Source organism: Mangifera indica, chromosome 3 (genome assembly GCF_011075055.1).
Source record: "Mangifera indica cultivar Alphonso chromosome 3, CATAS_Mindica_2.1, whole genome shotgun sequence".
Classification (NCBI taxonomy): domain Eukaryota; kingdom Viridiplantae; phylum Streptophyta; class Magnoliopsida; order Sapindales; family Anacardiaceae; genus Mangifera; species Mangifera indica.
Window position 1 is genome coordinate 1289821 of NC_058139.1, and position 20014 is coordinate 1309834.

At 35.7% G+C, this 20014-nt stretch overlaps 3 protein-coding genes and 1 pseudogene across 3 annotated transcripts; 1 reads left to right on the top strand and 3 right to left on the bottom strand.

The window, feature by feature from the left end:
• Positions 1-193: 193 nt before the first annotated feature.
• On the bottom strand, positions 194-3282 carry LOC123212040 (annotated as a pseudogene).
• Positions 3283-4550: 1268 nt separating this feature from the next.
• Positions 4551-8920, top strand: LOC123212042 (mitogen-activated protein kinase homolog MMK2-like). Its single transcript, XM_044631067.1, has 6 exons — positions 4551-5399; positions 5911-6040; positions 6657-6794; positions 7138-7470; positions 8072-8255; positions 8351-8920. The coding sequence occupies exons 1-6, from the start codon at positions 5224-5226 to the stop codon at positions 8521-8523; spliced, it is 1134 nt and encodes a 377-aa protein (XP_044487002.1). The 5' UTR covers positions 4551-5223; the 3' UTR covers positions 8524-8920.
• Positions 8921-9170: 250 nt separating this feature from the next.
• On the bottom strand, positions 9171-11903 carry LOC123210111 (probable polygalacturonase). The gene is made up of 6 exons (XM_044628315.1): positions 11506-11903; positions 11090-11428; positions 10414-10537; positions 10148-10322; positions 9985-10055; positions 9171-9910 (listed from the first exon to the last, which is right to left on the bottom strand). Exons 1-6 carry the CDS (start codon positions 11539-11541, stop codon positions 9207-9209), a joined length of 1449 nt encoding a protein of 482 aa, XP_044484250.1. The 5' UTR covers positions 11542-11903; the 3' UTR covers positions 9171-9206.
• A 5300-nt stretch (positions 11904-17203) lies between these two features.
• On the bottom strand, positions 17204-17924 carry LOC123211007 (protein SPIRAL1-like 5). The gene is made up of 2 exons (XM_044629504.1): positions 17636-17924; positions 17204-17539 (listed from the first exon to the last, which is right to left on the bottom strand). The coding sequence occupies exons 1-2, from the start codon at positions 17861-17863 to the stop codon at positions 17465-17467; spliced, it is 303 nt and encodes a 100-aa protein (XP_044485439.1). The 5' UTR covers positions 17864-17924; the 3' UTR covers positions 17204-17464.
• Between the last annotated feature and the right edge of the window lie 2090 nt (positions 17925-20014).

Genomic DNA, 20014 nt, shown 5'->3' on the forward strand with positions numbered 1-20014 from the left:
ACCATTGTCCTACATAAGCAGGCCTGACCTATTCAAATCGAGCCCAAATTTTTTCTCTGACTCGAGTTTGGAGTACGTCCATCGGAATTTTATTTGCGATGTTAACTGCAGGTTTTTTTTTTTTTTTCCCAAGAATGTCACACCATCCATTTAACTTCTTAAGTCATAAAATAAAGAGGAAAGGAGACTACAATTATACATATATTTCTGTGCATTATACTTCGATATTTAAACATTACAACACACGGGGACACAGCCACAAGACCCACAACCACCGCTAGCCGTGCCCCTAAAACAAAAGAAAACAGAGACCACACAGCACTTAACAAAATCAGAAACTAGACATTTGAAAAAAGAAAGGACTCTTCTCCGCTTGTATTAGACTCGTATTTTGATGTTATGATTAATGTCCACTTCTGTTCGTCTTTACTTTCTCAGTCCACTTCTTCCATCTTGCTCTCTTCGTTTCCTTCCTCCTCCAATGGTGGCATCTCCGTATCATCACCAGCAGTGTCATCATCATCGATGCTGAGACCCAATTTAAGCATCCTGTGGATCCTTGCTGCAAAAGTGTTGGGATCATCCAGACTGAAGCCGGAGGTCAAGAGAGCAGTCTCGAAGAGAAGCAGCACAAGATCCTTCACTGACTTGTCATTCTTATCAGCCTCAGCCCTCTTCCTGAGCTCCTCCATTATACCATTGTCAGGATTAATCTCCATAGTCTTTTTGCTTGACATGTAGGCACTCATGCTGTTATCCCTCAATGCCTGAGCTTTCATAATTCTTTCCATGTTAGCTGTCCAGCCATATTCGCCAGTGACCAAGCAGCATGGGGAGTCAACAATCCTATCAGACACCACAACTTTCTCTACTTTGTCCCCCAGAATTTCCTTGATTGTCTTGCACAGGTTCTCAAAGGACTTCTTCTTTTCCTCCTTTTTCTGCTTATCTTGCTCATCTTCATCAAGCTTTAGCCCTTCTTTGGTGGCCGAAACCAGCTTCTTACCATCATACTCCTTCAATTGACCAACAGCATACTCATCAATGGCATCCACCATGTACAGCACTTCATATCCCTTCTTCTTGAGCTTCTCGAGGAAAGGAGAATTCTCAACAGCTTTCTTACTTTCACCAGTGATGTAGTAGATATCCTTTTGGCCCTCCTTCATCCTTGTAACATAGTCTTTCAAGCTGGTCATCTCATCACCACTCTTGGTCGAGTAGTATCTGAGCAGTTCAGCAAGTTTGACTCTATTCTGACTGTCTTCATGAATACCCAATTTCAGATTTTTCGAGAAGGCTTCATAAAATTTATTATAATCTTCTTTGTTCTCAGCTATCTCATTGAACATCTCAATGCACTTCTTCACCAAGTTCTTCCTGATCACCTTGAGGATCTTGTTTTGTTGCAGCATTTCACGAGATATGTTAAGAGGCAGATCATCTGAATCAACAACACCCTTCACAAAACTGAGGTACTCTGGAATGAGCTCTTCACAATTGTCCATGATGAAAACCCTCCTCACGTAAAGCTTAATATTGTTCATCTTCTTCCTCGTGTCAAAGAGATCGAATGGGGCTCTCTTAGGAACAAAAAGAATGGCCTTAAACTCAAGCTGCCCTTCCACAGAGAAGTGTTTCACAGCAAGGTGATCTTCCCAATCATTGGTGAGGCTCTTGTAGAAGGAAGAATACTCTTCCTTGGTAATCTCCTCAGGTTTCCGCAACCAAATTGGTTTTTGTTTGTTGATCAGTTGCCACTCATGTGTCACTTCCTTAACCTTCTTCTTCTTACCCTTCTTCTCTTTCTCCTCATCAACTTCCTCCACATCACCTTCCTCTTCCTTTTTTTTCCTCATCTTCATCATCACTGACCTCTTTCTCAGTAGTTTTTTCTGTCCAGAGATAGATGGGATAGCTAATGAACTCAGAATGCTTCTTCACAAGGTCCTTCAATTTCCTCTCCTCCAAGTATTCCAACTAAAGCATCAGAAAATGCATTTTTAATCAATAACGAATCATCAATTACATTTCAAGAGTTTCGTGCTGAAGGAGTTCATTATATACAAAAGAAAAGGTAAATTATGAGCAAGGTGAAATGCCGATGGTTGTAGTTGCTTCATGAGTCTAAGGTTTAATTTATACAAAAACAAACACATTGTAACTTCTAATGGATTATTAGAATGCGACATGTGCGAATAATTAAGCATTTGCAATTGAAATTCTTACCTGATCTTCCTTGAGGAAGAGTGTGATCTTGGTTCCTCTGCCCAATGGTTCACCATTAACATCTCTAGTAACAGTGAAAGACCCTCCAGCCTGAGATTCCCAAATGTACTGTTCATCGTCGTTATGTTTAGTTGTTACAATAACCTTCTCAGCCACCAAATATGCCGAGTAGAAACCAACACCAAACTGCCCAATCATGCTAACATCAGCTCCAGCCTGTAACGCCTCCATAAACTCCTTGGTACCAGACCTCGCAATTGTTCCCAAATTATTCACCAAATCTGGAACAAACAACAATAGAATATCATCATGGTTACCATGATTTGATCTTCAATTAACTGAAAAAATCGCTTTTCAATAATTGAACGAACAATACGGTCACGTAATAGCATACCAGCTTTAGTCATGCCGATGCCACTATCGATAATTGAGAGTGATTTGTTGGCTTTATCTGGAACAAGCCTGATAAAGAGCTCGGGTTGCGCATCAAGCTTGCTCTTGTCAGTTAAACTCTCATAACGGATTTTATCCAATGCCTAAATGGATTAAAAACAAGATAAACACAATAAAATAAATGTAAAAGTTAAAAAGAAGTTTAAAAATCAATTCAATTTGAACGACAAACGTTAAACACATATAGTTGAGAACTGAGCACGTACATCCGAGGAGTTACTGATCAGTTCACGAAGGAAAATCTCTTTGTTGCTGTAGAATGTATTGATGATCAAGCTCAAGAGCTGGTTGATCTCGGCTTGGAAAGCAAAGGTTTCAACGTCTGCCATGTGCGCTTCAGCCATCGACGATCAAATTACGATAAGAACTAGAAAGTGAGAAAGCAATTAACGGTAGCAGAAGATTTAACGAGAGCAAAGTGTTAGTAGCAAGCCGAATTTCGATTGATTGCGAGAGAAGTTACGGAGAATCGTGATTTTATAGTGGGAACAAGTTCTTCCGGGACCTTCTTTGCGTTCTGGAATCGGTTTTCGCGGGGACTCTAGAGTCTTCGCCAATCATATTTCAAAATATTTGTAAGTCGGTCTGGATGCTCGAGACTCTTCGTTTAACGGTGTCGTTTTATGGCTTTTCCTTCCTTTTAAAGACTATTAATTTTTGTCTTTTGACAAACATTTTTTTTTTTTCTTTTATGATTGGAGCTCTGTTTTAAAATCGCACCGTATTTAAGGTTTGACCGGTTTGATCGAAAACCAGAGCCAGTCTGGTCTGACCTTCTCTTAAACTCAGTTGAATGCTTCGTTCGAATCGTGAAGAGAAGGAACCTTGGTTACACATGGGCATGGACCAGTATAATGTTGGATCTAATAATTCAGACTTTCTGCTCCATGGGGTAACAATTGCTAACCTCAATTCAATTTTCAAATGGCAAGCGCTCTGCACCGTGGCTAAATACAATCATGGACCAAAAGCCCAATTACTATGAAGCTACCAGCCCAACAAGGCCCCATATGGAGAGGCTTCTCAAAGCATCTGATAAGAGTAGGTCAGCGAACTTTCCCGTGACCGCAACCATAATTTCCGAAAAAGCAGTTGAAGATAATACACTCAACACCTCTGTGATCAAAGAAATTGAACCGCTAAACCTTTACTTAATGGATAATGCTAATGTTTTTAGTTTCGGACCGAGCTTAGATACGCTAAAGAATTGGTTGGTGACCCGGTCCATTTTATTGGATCCATAACGCTAACATACTATAAGTAAAATTTTATGGTTTTATTAACAAAATTTATTGGATAATGTTGAAAACAAATGTATCCACCCAAGTGGTATCCGGGGTGTAAATTGAGCCAGGTGGGTTTGATTCGAAAAAAGTTAAGTTGAGTTCGAGTTTAAATTATTTAAATTTAATTCTTAAATAAAATATTAATAAACATTTAAAAATTTTAAATTATATACTTATACATTTAAAATCATACTCACTAAATTAAACTATGGTATTTAAACGTAATTTCTTAGATTTTAAAAGATTTAAACATAATTTTTTATATTGAACAAGTCAATCATTAATGTCTTAAGCTTAAATTGAGAGTTTACTAATTCAGTAAATTTAAACTCAATCTTAATACTATCAATTAAATACTGTTTACCTTTATTCGGTATAATTATACTTTTATTTGTATTTCTTTATATTTTATTTTTTGATATAAATCTTTATTTTTATTTTTAAAATTTAAATTAGTGATGTTGATATCATCATAACAGTTTAACCCATATCTTAATCCAATCAGTTTAACCGGTTCACTATATCTTAAACCTCAACTATCGAACTTACCTTTTTCTTGACTACTGAACGTAAACTCACACCTATTGGTTGTAGAAAGAAAAAAAAGGAAACATTCATGAAGCTCAGCTGAAGAAGAAGGTGATGAAAGAGACATTAGAAAAGTCATTTATTTCTTCTTTACTGAGCTAATTCATGTGATTCTGAAATTGGAAAGTAATGAGTTTTGTAAGAGACAAAGCAATTTATTATCTTAAAATTGCAGAAGGTGGGCATTTTTTTTTCTCTTCTGAACGCCAAATTGTTCTGATATGTGGGTTATTATACAAATTTCATTTAGTTATTTTTCAATTGGCTGATTCAAAATTTGAGTTGGAACAATGGAAGAAAGTCAAATTCATATTTTATTACTGTTACCACGAGGTAGATTATGATTTGGGAGCCAGAGGTTTATTCATGGAAGCAAGAAAATGTAGGAAATGAAACCACAAATATTATTTAAATAAGAAAAAGTCCACTTCATGTCACGGATTTTCACGCAAAATTCAGATCAAAAGCTTCGGTTACAACACAAAAAGTTGTGTAGCATTCAAATTTTCACATATAGACTGTACCCAAACGTGGACTAAAACCAGACCACCAATGCTTCACCAAGCCAAGAAAGCAAAAATTTTGATAAATTTTATTTAACTCAGAAAGCCAGAAACTGAAAAGGGAAGAAAGCCCAGTACGTTTCTGGATTTCTTTTGCAAAAATAATGGCCGCAACTGCGAAAGAGTCCAGCTCTGGTGGCGAAACTAGCAATATTAAAGGAGTTCTCACACATGGCGGTCGTTATGTGCAGTACAACGTCTATGGTAACTTGTTTGAGGTCTCTAGCAAGTATACCCCTCCCATTAGACCCATCGGTCGAGGTGCTAATGGCATTGTTTGGTAAGCTTTCCGATTTTCAGGGGTTTTTGTTGGGTTTCTGAGTTCCATACGAAGTTTATTTGATATTATTTGCTATAGGAGTAAATATTTGCTTGTTGGAAAGTTACATGCAAAACAAAAGTGTAGCTACATGGCTGTAGATGATCGAGTTTTGGGATTTTTTAATGATATTTACTTTGATTTCTTGGTGTATTGTCGAATGAGGGTTGCTTGTTTCAGCATAATAGTTTATCGTACGGGAAAAAAGTGCAGAAGGAAACAAAAATATGATCTTTTTATTGTTTATTTACGTTGATTTAGGTCTCTCTTCTTCAAGTTTGATGGCTAGTAAATAGCTGTAATTTTGGCTTGATTCTTAGAATGTTACTTAGCTGCTTGGAACTTTTAATTTGGAGATTGTATATTTGTTATTTGTTACTCTAGCAAAAGATTACTTTTTTACTTCTTATTTAGTTAATAAGTTTGTTGTATCTAGATTATTTTGTTGTATAATACGTACCTTTCTCTTCAGTGCTGCTGTAAATTCAGAGACTCACGAGGAGGTTGCCATTAAGAAGATTGGTAATGCATTTGACAACCGAATAGATGCCAAAAGGACGTTGAGAGAAATTAAGCTTCTTCGTCACATGAGCCATAAAAACGTAAGTTGTGTATATTTCTGATTGCCAAGGTTACATCTCTGGTTTATTCTTCACAGTTATCCTCCTCATGATGATGATTTCACAATGTACCCTTGTTCTCATGATCTATTGTTTACATATGAACAGGCTTCCAGATGAGCTATAGCCTGTACTTAAGATGGTAAAAATGCTTATACTTAAATTTTTGATTTAGTGGATGTGCTGTAACTCAGTACATGAGTAAATCTCTATTTTAGAGTTGGTAGTTCTTTCTTTAACAACTGCTCATGTTACTCTCAGCTACCTGATTAGTACCTTTTCTGCATTTCATTTATAGTGGATGCCTTGTGAATAAGCCAGGGAGCAATTAGAGGTGCTGTATGGGCCTCTGAATCTTATGCTCTGCATCCAAATATTGATAAATTACTGTCAAATACCCAATACTTGTAACATACTATATGTTCCAATTTAATTTCACATAGATATCCCTTTATCAGAATAGAGTTGTTGAAATATGCATCATTTATTATCAACCTTCAGTGCATTAGATTTATCTTCCTCTGGAAGTGGCTTTACATGTACCACTCATTTTTCTGTGAGCCTGTAATTTCTGACAACTTCTTTGTGTATCCAACAGGTCATTGCTATCAAGGATATCATACGGCCCCCCAAAAAGGATACTTTCAATGATGTTTACATTGTTTATGAATTAATGGACACTGATCTTCATCAGATAATTCGTTCTGACCAACCACTAACAGATGATCATTGTCAGGTTTGTCACTAACAATAATTTTGGGGTTTACACCTTGTCATTGGAACTATTTTTGTCAAATTATTGGCATATGTGGGACATTGGTTTTGCTACTTGTTCCTTTTTGAAGTTCTCTGATCACATAGGATGACTTTGTATCATAATAAGATACTTTTAATTCCCTTCTTTTTCTGATTAAGATGTGGATTAATGTTGGCAATGATCTATTTTCAAAGTTTGTATTTCTGCACTGGACATCCATTCTACCTATGTAGTTTTTACATGTGGGAGTACATTGATTTATTTCTAGAATATGCTGGGTTTAAAACTGAGCTTGACATTGAGTTTCACAAAACTTTTGCAGTACTTCTTATATCAGCTGTTACGAGGATTGAAATATGTACACTCAGCCAGTGTCCTGCACCGTGATCTTAAGCCAAGCAACTTGCTTCTCAATGGCAATTGTGACCTTAAAATTGGAGACTTTGGGTTGGCAAGGACGACATCTGAAACAGATTTTATGACTGAGTATGTTGTCACTCGTTGGTACCGAGCACCAGAGTTGCTCCTCAATTGTACAGAGTACACTGCTGCAATTGATATATGGTCTGTTGGTTGCATACTTGGTGAAATAATGACCAGAGAACCTTTGTTTCCTGGGAAAGATTATGTGCATCAGCTCAAACTTATCACTGAGGTATGAATATTGGTGGTTGGTAAGATTTTTTAAGCTGAAGTTGTGTAATGTCTTAGCTGCTGCTCTACAGTAGCTTATTATTACCGGTATATTTAAAACCTAAATTAAAAGGCGCCATGCTAGTTTAAAAGTTCTGAACCATTTCTAAGACTACACAAAACCAGAAAAAAGACACAAATTTAAACACCAATAAAGACTCTGAAATAGTTCGCTTTTGGTTACACTCTAGAGGACATTCCCGCTTTGGTAATGTTTTGCACCTGTAAACACACAAGAACTTTAGTTGTTGAATTATGTAACTTTCTAGGAGAGGAGGAATGCCTAGATGGACTCAGTTTTGATAGTCAGTTACAGACTATATCATGCTACCATTCTTGAACCCAAGACCAGAAATCTTTGCTGATTCTTTAGGTCTCTTGTGCTTGTTATGGCTTATATTGGATACTGACAGAACCTTCCTAATCCCTTCTTTCATTCAGGGAAGATAAATATATATTGAATGCTGTCATTCTGGTAGGAAGAATTGAGTAAAAATTCTATTTTCTTCTCAGTGTTAGTGCTGACAACATCATCCCTGTGTTCTTCTTTTTTTGTCTTAAAGTTAATAGGCTCACCTGATGACGCCAGCCTTGGATTTCTCCGAAGTGATAATGCCCGAAGATATGTTAGACAGCTTCCTCAGTGCAGGAAGCAAAATTTCTCAACTAGATTTCCCAATAATTCTGTGGGGGCTGTTGATCTGCTAGAGAAAATGCTGGTCTTTGATCCCAACAAACGAATTACAGGTACGATGAAGGATTCAGATTTTTAGTACATCATTTTTTTTTCTCACCACTTATTAAAAGTTTTTATATGCTAATTCTTTTTCATCTGTTTGCAGTTGATGAAGCACTTAGTCACCCATATTTGTCATCTCTTCATGAAATCAATGATGAGCCTGTCTGCCCCAGTCCTTTCAACTTTGATTTTGAGCATTCATCATGTACTGAGGATCACATCAAGGAGCTCATATGGAGGGAATCAATGAAGTTCAACCCAGACCCAACTTATTAGGAGCATCCTGTGATTCTACTGTAGATATTCATACAAAATAACCTCTTTCCCCCTGATTCGATGTGTTGTCCATCACTCTGAATAGGAACAGCATTGGAATTTGTTTTCTTGTCCCAAAGGCTGGAGTTAGATCATGTGTAAGGAGCTGGACAATTACTTCTCTGAGGGTTGGGGAGTGAAAAATATGCTCAGGAGGCCAATTGCATGTTAGTTTAGGTACTTAACAAATCTGTTTATAGCTGCTTGAGTTTGATAAGAAACTGGTAGAAAACTTCTCTCCAAGTATTACTAGTTTGGAATTTGTAGCGCGTTAAGCATAATTCTGGATGTCATAATGTTCATGGATCTGACTTCTCTCTTATTAGAACTTGTTCCTTTAATGACATGTTTGCCTCCATCTCTGTGTTGTTTGAATCTCAGCTATTTTATTTTGTTGTTTACTGGAATCCAGGAATCTGAAATGCAAACGGAACTTCTGGGTTCTGGCAGGCCAATATGCAAGTTCCAGATATAGATCATGACTAGATAGAAATGAAGCTTGGGAATTCATAATAGTAACTGTTAAAGCTTGTTTTACAGGAAAAGATCAATATGGATTTTGTTATTAATCAAAGCTTGGATATTCAGTTATTAATCAAAACCTTGCATGTAGAAGTTTCCCTATGCGCACAGATCAATCTGTATTAAAAGTTCTTGTTACAACAAGTACGGATTTTTATGTTATCAATAGGCAAACTATTTTCTGGAAATTTACATTGTTTGATCTTCTCTGGTCCTTGATCCAGCAACAAGTCACATGGTTTAGGAGTCACATCACTCCAAATTCCTGCAATATCTGTACAGTTCCACTGTAGTTCCTTCGGCTTCTCTGTTAGTCCAATGGTCACATTAGATATGCATATATCAGAAAAGGTATCTCCAGGAATTCCCTCCAATCTAGCAGCCATTGTTACATTCTCAGCAACTATGTCGCGGTAATTGATATTTTGTATCACAGGAAGTGCTTTAGGATCATAGTTATTATCAGGATGATTACCATAATTGCCTGTCATCCAAAATACCCATTTCATGGTTTTCAGAGTCATCCTTCGGACGTATACCTTTTTCACAAAGCCTCCTCTTCCTATAGAAGTTTTGATCCGAACCCCAGATTCAGAATCAATGGCGGTAATGTCTTCTGCCCTGACATCTTCGATCCCGCCGGACATCTCACTACCCAGTGCAATCACTGCACTGGTCGGAGAAATGCATGTCAGTCTTCTAATAACAAGCTGCTTGGTTGGCATCCCAAATGAAATTCCATACTCATCCCAACCACTTTTAACTGCTACACAATCATCTCCGGAGACAATGTAACAATCCTCAATTCGGGTATTTGTGCAAGAATCTGAAACCATAACTATATGTTTAACTCAATGTTATTTCAACTCTTTTAAGGGATGGAATTTTCTTCTTTCTCACCTGGATTGATGCCATCAGTGTTCGGGGATGTCACTGGTGCTAGGATTGTTATCCCTTGAACAATGACATTGCTGCCAAAATATGATCAGTATGGTCTTATATTCTTTATTTCTCTTGGGTTTTCAATACATTAAAAACAAGATTAAGCAAGCAACAGAGAAACCTGCAATAAGTAGGATGAATATTCCAAGATGGAGAATTGATCAAAGTGAGACCGGATATCTGAAGCTTCTCTGAGTACAAGATTTCAATGAGGTAAGGCCGGGTATAGTTTAGCTCTTTTGCCCGGAATTTGGTCCACCAGGGCTCACCCTGACCATCAATAGTTCCATTGTCCCCTGACAAGCGAATGAAACTCCATCTACTCCTTAATAATTCCAAACAAATAGTTTTCAAAAATTCAATTGTGATTAATGCATCAATCAGTACCTGTTATGACAATATCAGTAAGGTTGGTTCCAAAAATCAGGCTGCTATACCTTCCACCTTCGGCATTATCCCTTCCTCGACCATATGATGGTAAAGGTTCAATAATAGGCCATTCACTCTCATCCTAATCCAATTGAGAAATTGTTAGAACTTATGATACGAATCTTAGGAGGATTATATTCCAAAAGCTAGCCATTAAAATTGAAAACAAAATGTGGAAACATAGCAACAAAATTGAATAAAAATGTCAAGCAGATTATTTCATTGTTATAATTATCATTATCATTATCATATACTCTTAAGAATGCTGAATCTACATATCAGAATCAAATATAATGATGGAAGTACAGTGTATATTTAGTGTGCTTGAGAGTTTTTGCTGTTGAATGCAGTAAATACAAAACACATCACATTGAATGCAGAAAAGTCCTTGCAAAAGCATCTTCAGCAGCAAAAATTGAATACAGAAACTTCAAGAAAAGACTAAGAAAGTTTGCTGAATAATTGAACATTAAGAGACGGTTTCTGTTGGATACAATTAATGCTTTCTGCCTCGAAAATATGGTATGTGTGATCCATCAAAATCTCCCCCAAAAATTGCAGGTGTCGTATCAGATATCTAGTTAAGTGAACTATTTTATCTTATGGGTGAGACTTGAAAATGTTATTTACCAACCTGAGAAGCAAGAAGAACGGCGTCTTTGTGAAGATACAAAGTAAAATGGCTGGTGGAGATATTGAAGCTTCCGGTCAACCATTTTCCAGGAGGAATATAGAGTTGAGACCCGCCATCCGTTGCGAACTGGCTCAAATGATCTATTGCAGCCTTAAAAGCCCTGGTGTTTGATGTAGTTCCATCACCAACTCCACCAAAATCTTCTAAAGAAACGCTGTGAGCTCTGCAACTTATAGCCGGATACTGAAAGGACTCCAAATTATGAGCTTTTTTTCCGCTCTCAACTCCATTTGTGTTCAACAAAACAAGGACACCAAGTAATCCGATGATATTAAATACCTGCAAAAGAGATTATGTAGAAGGAATATCAAGAAGCCAGAGATAAGGGAAATACTATAGGAGAAGAATATTTTCACCTGGGTTCTTCTGAGATTTGTCCATAATTCATCCATTGACAAAACGTGAGATGGGATTTGTTTGTAAATGAGAAAGAGTCTAAAAGACTGAGTCTTTGTTTCAGTACATATAGGGAGGGACTTGGGTGGTTTAAAAAAAAAAAAGTCTACAGAATTTATTCTATTCCATACAGTTTAGCAAGTTTCTCGTTTTCAATTCTGAGCAAGAGAAAGGCAAGAAGAATATGCAGATATCATGTAGACTATTAGTATTTAGTAGATAGCACATGCTGAGACTTGGATCCCATAAAAATACGGTTTTTGTCTGTCTAAACTAAACAAGCTTTAGGAGTTTGGTTCTTCCGTAATTCGAATCAAATACACATAAAGAAAGTTGTCAAAAAGGAAAACTCCCCAGTACCCACCTAATATCGGCTTTATGGGATATATCTGAAAAACTGCAAGGACATTTATAATTACACGCTTCGCCTACATGACAAATGGATCCTTGGAAGCAATTGGTCTGCGAATATGCAGAGTTTTTCCCATTTCTGCCAAGCAACAGTCTTGACTTATGGCAGTTAATCAATGTTATTGCTCTTTTGGTAGTATGCTAGTAAGGCCTTTTTCTCATTTTGAAGGCTCTGAAACATGTTTGAAAGAGTGGTATTTTAAAGGCCAATTAAATTTTCAACGTAGACGGCAACGCCATTGTCAAAAGCTACAAGTGGGTCCATTCTAGAGGTTAAAGAGTTCAAAACAACTGCCAGTTAGCTCCTGTTTTCCATTGGCAAAACAAAACTGACATGCATATTGGCCTGGGCCAGCCTTCTTCACAGACCAAACGGGTTAATCTTATCCATTGAAGTGCATACGGAGATAAACCAATCCATGGGAGCCATTCTCGAGATAACGTTCAGCAAAACGACAAATTAAAGAGTATTTTGATTCCTAACTTTATTTCGTGATAGTGGGTTTTGTCGGAGTCGGTATAAAGTTGTTTTCTTGGGGCATTGCTCTGCCCCCAGGTATTGGCTGATGGTGGGCTTTAGAACACTCTAGATTTTGTCGTTTGATACTTACTTAGTAGTGGAATTTCGGTCCAACTGAGCACAAGGTTGGCTCCAGCTAAAATCAAAACTAAATTATGTCCAATTCAAGTTTATTGAAATCGGTGTAAATTATCACTATAGAGATATCGTTAACCTAAATAATAAAATTGATAAGATATTATTAAATAAATGAATAAATTATTTTATCAAATTAAAATTTTAATTTAAAATCAATTTATTTAAACTGAGTCGTTGGTCTATTTTAAGCTAGTTCTTCTAATAATTGAGTTAGACCAGTTTGCCATTCCCTTTAGGCCAAACGACTATTTCCCGCCCAAGATATGCTGTAATGACAAGTTTCTACCTTTTAACTATAGAAACATCAAATACCCACCCATGACCGGTTAAATTTAATAGAACCCTAACACCTGAAAATTTTATCTCTTTTTGTCTCCCAAAACTTTAAAAACTAAAATTTTCCCTCAGTCTAAGTTTTAAAAAATAGCAGTTTCACCCTAGGGTTTGGTTTTGAAATCTCCGACGACCTCTCCGGTTCCATTGCCAACGACCTCTCCCTCCCAAAGCATCTTCTCCTTCCGACGATCTCTTTCCTCCCATTTGGAGAGCCGATCGGCATCGGAGACGCCTTGAGAGACGAAGAACTTTGTCGGGGAAGACGAAGTCGTCGTCTTCGTCTGGGAAGACGAACTTCGTCTTCCAAGACGTCTCCGACGTCGATCGACCCTCCAAATGGGAGGAAAGAGATCGTCGGAAGGAGAGGATGCTTCGGGAGGGAGAGACCGTCGGCAATAGAGCCGAAGAGGTCGTCGGAGATTTCAAAACCAAACCCTAGAGTGAAACTACCATTTTTTAAAACTTAGGCTGGGGGAAAATTTTAGTTTTCAAAGTTTAGGGGGTAAAATTAGGTTATATTTTAGTTTATTTTTTAATATTATAGAGAAAATAACGATTTTACCCTTACCACCGTTATTTTTAACTGATCATGGGTGGATATTTGGTGTTTCTATAATTAAAGGGTGAAAACTTATCATTACAGCATACTTTGGGCGGGAAATAGTCGTTTGGCCTTCCCTTTATTCTCTTTCTTTAATAGTTTATTATTTTTTTTATGTTTTTATTTACTATTTAAATAGATATAGACTCAAAACTCATAATTTTTACATAATCTACCTATGGTGATACAGTGACACTATTGTTATCTATTTCATCCACTCTTGTGTGATGTTACTCTCACTAAATTCATTGTCAATTTTTTTTTTCCTGTGAAGACTTACATTATTTTTATCAATATAATTATTTTTTTAATATATAATTTAAATATATAAATATTATTATGTTATTATAAATTTAAAAATATAAATAAATAATACCCAATAATGTAATATTTATAATATATCCAATTTTAACTGAAAAGGTTATATTTTTAAAGTTTTAAACGTAGTGAACTGAAATGGGCTAGGATGACTGAGCCAGCACAAATTTCTGATAATTTTGGACTGACACGTCCACTTCAAATCTGGGCTAAATTAAGCCAGTCCAATTCCCGATTGGCCAAAAGACTGTTTTCCACCTAAGGTTTGATGTAAATCTACTTCTCATTTGTTAATTATCAAAATTTTAAATATTTATCTATTTATTAAATTTTTTTATTATTATTAAGAATAAAATCATCATCTAAAAATTTTATTTAAACTCATATTTTAAAATTATCGTAAAATTTTAAAATATTTATTTTTGTCCTATAGACTCATATTTTTCGAGTTTAAAAACTGATTTTTTTCCTCTCAAGTTTAAGGTTTTAAACTCTTATCTTTTTTCCCATTGCAGTCGCTCTCAACTTTCTAAATCATCTTAGTTTCACCCCTTATCTCTCCCTCAGTTTCCAAATTTGATCTTTGGTGAACAATTTATCTTTTCCAATCGTCAACTCTCTCCTTCCCACCTTCTCTCTCCCCCCCCATTTTTCGATTATCTTTGTCTAAGACGAAGACGACTGGTCTTTGTCTAATGAAGACTCATCTGATGAGTCTTCATCTCAAACGAAAACCCTTCATCTTTATCGAAGATGAAGACAACTTGAGTGGAAAGAGAGAGCAGCTAACAAGGCAAGAGGGAGAGATCGATGACTAGTGATGACTAATCATCAATAGAGAGAAGGAGAAAGGAAGATTGAGGTGTAACTGAAACTTTTTAAAAATCCAGGGGCCAACTGTATATGGCAAAAAGATAAAGTTTTGCAACTCTAGACTTGGGAGGGGGGAGAAGTCAGTGTTTAAACCTAAAAAATATGAGTTTATGGGGTAGAAAAAAAATTGAAAACTTAGGGATAATCCTAAAATATATGTTTAAATAAAATTTCTAAATGATAATTTTACCCTCGATAGTAACAATGAAATTTAACAGACAGATGAGTATTTAGATTTTCGATAGTTAACGAGTGAAAGTTAAGTTTGCTTCAAACCTTGGGTGGGAAATAGTCATTTGGCCTTCCTAATTTTGTCATGGAATGTCAACAATACTTATGCTTTAGTGTTGAATGTAATAGAATAAGGTTCTCCATTAAAATTTAACAGTAGATCAGACCAAACACATAAATCATAATGTTTATCAAATTTCTCTACAATAGCATGCGAGATAGCTAAGGTTGAATTCGAATCGGATCAAACTCTAACAACAATTAGCCCAAGATTGATTCAAATAAACAGAGCTTGAGATTAATTAGTTCAACCTAAAACTCAACTAAAAAATCATTTTATTTTGAATTTGATTTAAACCGTCTCATGCTCAACTTGTTTTATATAACGAGTCCAATCCTTCACTTGAACTCAATTATCCAAGTTTAAGTAATTAGGTTTGAATTCAACCCTAAAAATAGTAGTAATGATCAAGTGTGAAGCTTTCAATTAAATTAGTATATTAAACTTATTGATGGAGTTTCCTTCTACATAACCTACCCACATATTGAGCTCAATGTTAGTAAGCGTAAACAAAAATCAACCCCAGAAACTAGTTTGTTGTTATCATAATTTGTGTTCAAAGATTTATTTTTCTTACTAATTCCATTAATTCAATATAGCAAACTATGCCTGTATACACGTAAGTGAAAGCGCTATAAATGATCACCTCGTATATCATTGACTATGAAGCATGCCTTTATGGAAGAGAGGACGAACATTAATTACAGGCAGGAGGCAGCTAAAGAGGAAGAGAAAAGAAAGGTCCTTTTCCACGAAATTTTCAATTTACATTCAACATGGATCCCAACCAAACTCAGTACTTAAGAGGATTTCAGGAGCATGATAATATCTCTGAAATTAGAGAATGAGAGAAAACTCTAGAGTCTAGAAAGCACATACAGTTAATTTTTTTTTTTTTGTTGGGGAAGCAACCCTTCCATTTTCTTCCTATGATGAACATATATATGCTTGCATTACAGTAGCAAATGGCTTCAAACACATACTTCTTTTCATTTTAACTCATATGTACTCTTTGAGGATGCATGCCTGGCTTAAGTCATTATGAATATGACAGAAAGAAATTGAATGCTGTCTAATTACATAAAAACAAGGAGTTCAAATATCCTTTCTATGCATTCTTCTATATCAACTGATGATGAATAGAAAATGTAATTGCCTCCCTCACGGAACAAAGAGGAGCATATGAATGAAACACAACCCAATAGATATATATAGACCTAGTTGTGGAAGTGCTCAAAAAGTTTGGAACTTCGTCTATACACACACACGCACACACTACAATTATAAAAAAAATGCACACAAAAACCTTAAATAGCTAGTTTCTCACATGTCGGCCATTTGACAGTTCTCAGGAGGGAGGGAAGAATCAACTGATGATCAGAACTTGCTGCAATATATATAATCGTCAAGTCCCAAATTGCCAATATATCTCTAATAGTTATTACTCTCCCAGTATATTCAATTCCCTATAATATTCGGACAATACTTAAAAAAAGAAATATTTGGACTTTATTAGAATAATTAACTTAAAAAATTTTATTTAATCACCCTTAGTATATATATTTGTATATAGGAGATGAAGTTATTAACTGAAACTACAATATTAGAATTTCATATCTGTTCCATAGGATCATATATGCATACCTGCAGATGCAATGGCTATTGGCTAATATACGGTAAAAGATTATATACAAGTAGGAAGTTAATTCGTATAAGAAATTCTTGGGTTTCTTGAAGATATTAAGCGAATTAATGGTTAATTTGAAGAGAAAAGCAAGTACAATCTTGGTTCTAATTGATCAAGAAGGAAAAAAAATTGTAAAAGAATCAATAAAAAAACAAACTTCATTAAATCTGATCCTTGTAGTTAATTTTCCCTCATTTCCCATGAACATATTAAATAAATTAAAGTACAATGATATAGAATCAATAATCCGCAATAGAAGAACAGTTTCATAGATTTATACAAAGACTCAGATCTTTAGTCTCCCATATGTATAAAAAGAAGAAGAAGAAAAAGGGAAAGAAACAGAAGTTAATAAATAACCAAGGCAAGCAACATATATAGTATATTTTGGAAGGATGCAGCAAGCATGAACTAAAATGGATAGTACTGATTTCGCTTCCTTTGTTATATCCATCTCTTTATGGAAGAAAAGAAAAAAAGAATCACACAAGACAAACACTGAAATAGCAATTATTTGTGAATTCATACAATTGCACATATCCACATAATCTGCAACACGTTCAAATCTAGATGATGTTTTAACATCACATATAATAAACTGGAAGGAGGAAGATGACCTTGACCTTGAGCTTGAGCATGAGAGAGTGCCGATGAGAACTGAATCCCTTATTTGTACATGTTATTATTCAAACTCCACAAAGCAGCTATATATATAAGCAGAAAATATATAATAATTAATAATCTCACTTATCTCCAAACAAGTACCCCAGTGAGGAATCTCCACCAGGAACCGACTTGACTTTTGTTGAAGGACGATCCTGAAAAAATAATTTAAGCAGTTGGTAAAAGAAGATCACAAACAAACAATTTCCACTGTTAATTTATTATAATTAAGTATCATGAGAAGTACTCACAGTTATGAAGTTGCCAGAGTTCTGGCCTTGAGACCTTTGGTAGTTGTTTGAAACGTTTTGTTTCCCAGAAGATTGAGTATCAGGAGATTTCTCTGTGGTGGTGTCGATACCGTACGGAGGAATGCTAACAGTAGTCTGCCCGGCCGGAGGTTTAGAAGGTTGCTCGTCAGGACTAAACAGATAGCCTAAGGAACTTTGTCCACCACCATAACTCCCACCTCTACTCATGGCTGATTTTATTTTTAGATCTGCTTAATTATCGAATTATTACAAATAACGAGAGCAAAGGTAAGAACCCTAATTTATAGCAACTTTGTTGATCATGTATGTATGTAGATGCATACATACATAAATACATACATACATGCATGCATTATTGATAAAATGCATCATGCTTAGTTGGTCTTTTATTCTCATTATTGAGTAGTTGACCCAATTTTGCAGAATTGATAGCATTAGAAATAAGTTTCATGTTGAAAAGGGCCATACTAGCAATGAATTTATATTTTCTTGATTTCTTCAGGTATATGCACGATCAACATATAGATTTTGGCTACTAACTGATCAGCAATATGATCTTGAGCTAAATATGTAAAATTTTTGCTTGACCAACTGTACATGCATACTTCCTATTAATGGTCTACAATTAATTAATCTTAATTAAGTTCATGGGGAAACTTAGTGGTCTAGAAGTAAGAAGGTGAAAACAGCATTATCATTTCAATATTTGTAGCCTTCTCAACTCTTGCATGAACAAAGTAAAAAATCTTATTAATATAAACATCCGACGCCAATAACACACATTTAAAAAATGATCATGTATGAAAACCTCGGCAGTTACATACACACACTTTCTAAGGCTTATACATGTATGCAATTATTTTTTGGCCAAATGACTATTTCCCACCCAAGGTTTGATGTTTTCTCAAGTTTCCATCTTTTAACTATGGAAACACTAAACACCCACCTATGGCCGGTTAGATTTAACAAAACTCTAACGGTGGTAAGGGTAAAATCGTCATTTTCGCTATAATATTAAAAATAAACTAAAATAGAATCTATTTTGCCCCCCCTAAACTTTAAAAACTAAAATTTTTCCCCAGTCTAAGTTTTAAAAAATCGCCGTTTCACCCTAGGGTTTCCTTTTGAAATCTCCGGTGACATCTCTGGCTCCATTGCCGACGACTTCTCCCTCCCAAAGCTTCCTCTCCTTCCGACGAACTCTTTCCTCCCATTTGGACATCAGATCAGAGTCGGAGAAGCCGTGGAAGACAAAGAACTTTGTCTGGGAAGATGATCGTCTTCCCAGATGACTTCTCTCTGAGTCGGATGCGTAGTGCAAGAGTTGAGGGCGGCCGTCGGTGGAAGAGAAACCGTCTGGAGGGGAAGACGGCCGGTGATGGCGTCAGAGAAAATGAAAGGGTTTGGAAATAAACCCTAGGGGGAAATGTAATCTTTTCAAACTTAGCTTAGGGAAAAAATGTTAGTTTTTAAACTTTTAGGGGGGAAAATAAAATTAAATTTACTACCGTTAGGGTTTTGTTAAATCTAACCGATCATGGGTGAGTGTTTGGTGTTTTCATAATTAAAAAGTATAAACTTGAGAAAACATCAAACCTTGGGTGGGAAATAGTCATTTGGCCTTATTTTTTAAGTTTATTAGTATCTAATGAATTAAAGCCATGCAAATTAATTAAGATAGTCAAAATGACACTTCAATTGTCGCCAGCTTCACAGTGTTAGTGGGTGAAATGTCGAATCAAAAGACTTAATAAGGAATTTAAAGCAAAATATATTAAACTTAATTGAAAGTTAAATAGGGAAATCACGTGTTGACAAGTCAATTGACAAATCCTTTGTTGGCAACTTGGCACACAGACTTAATACACGGTTAACACTGGCCCCATATTGCTGGATGGCTGTGGCTGGCTGGCATCTACTAGACATGACAGACCGGACTTGATGATCTTCAATCTCACAATCCAATCAACACTGTAGCCTGTCAGTCTATGCAAAGGTGATTGTACCTCACTACATGTAAAAGTCACAAAGACAAGACTCAAAATGGGAAACACTGTAGCTTGATCATGTGGCTTGGGCCTAAACGACAATATTTTATTCGATTAGGAGCAAGCTAAAAGAGACAAAGCGTACTCGATTTATTAGAATATATTTTATATATTTAGTTTTTTATATTAAAATATATTTTAAATATTTAATTTTTTGTTATATATTATTATGTATTAATTAAATTTATTCTATTTCCTTGTATAAAGTTTAAGATATGTATATATTTATGTACAATTCCTTTATTGAAACACAGAAATATATACAGAAAAAATTATTCATGTGACATAGTATCAGAGTCCTATTCATGGA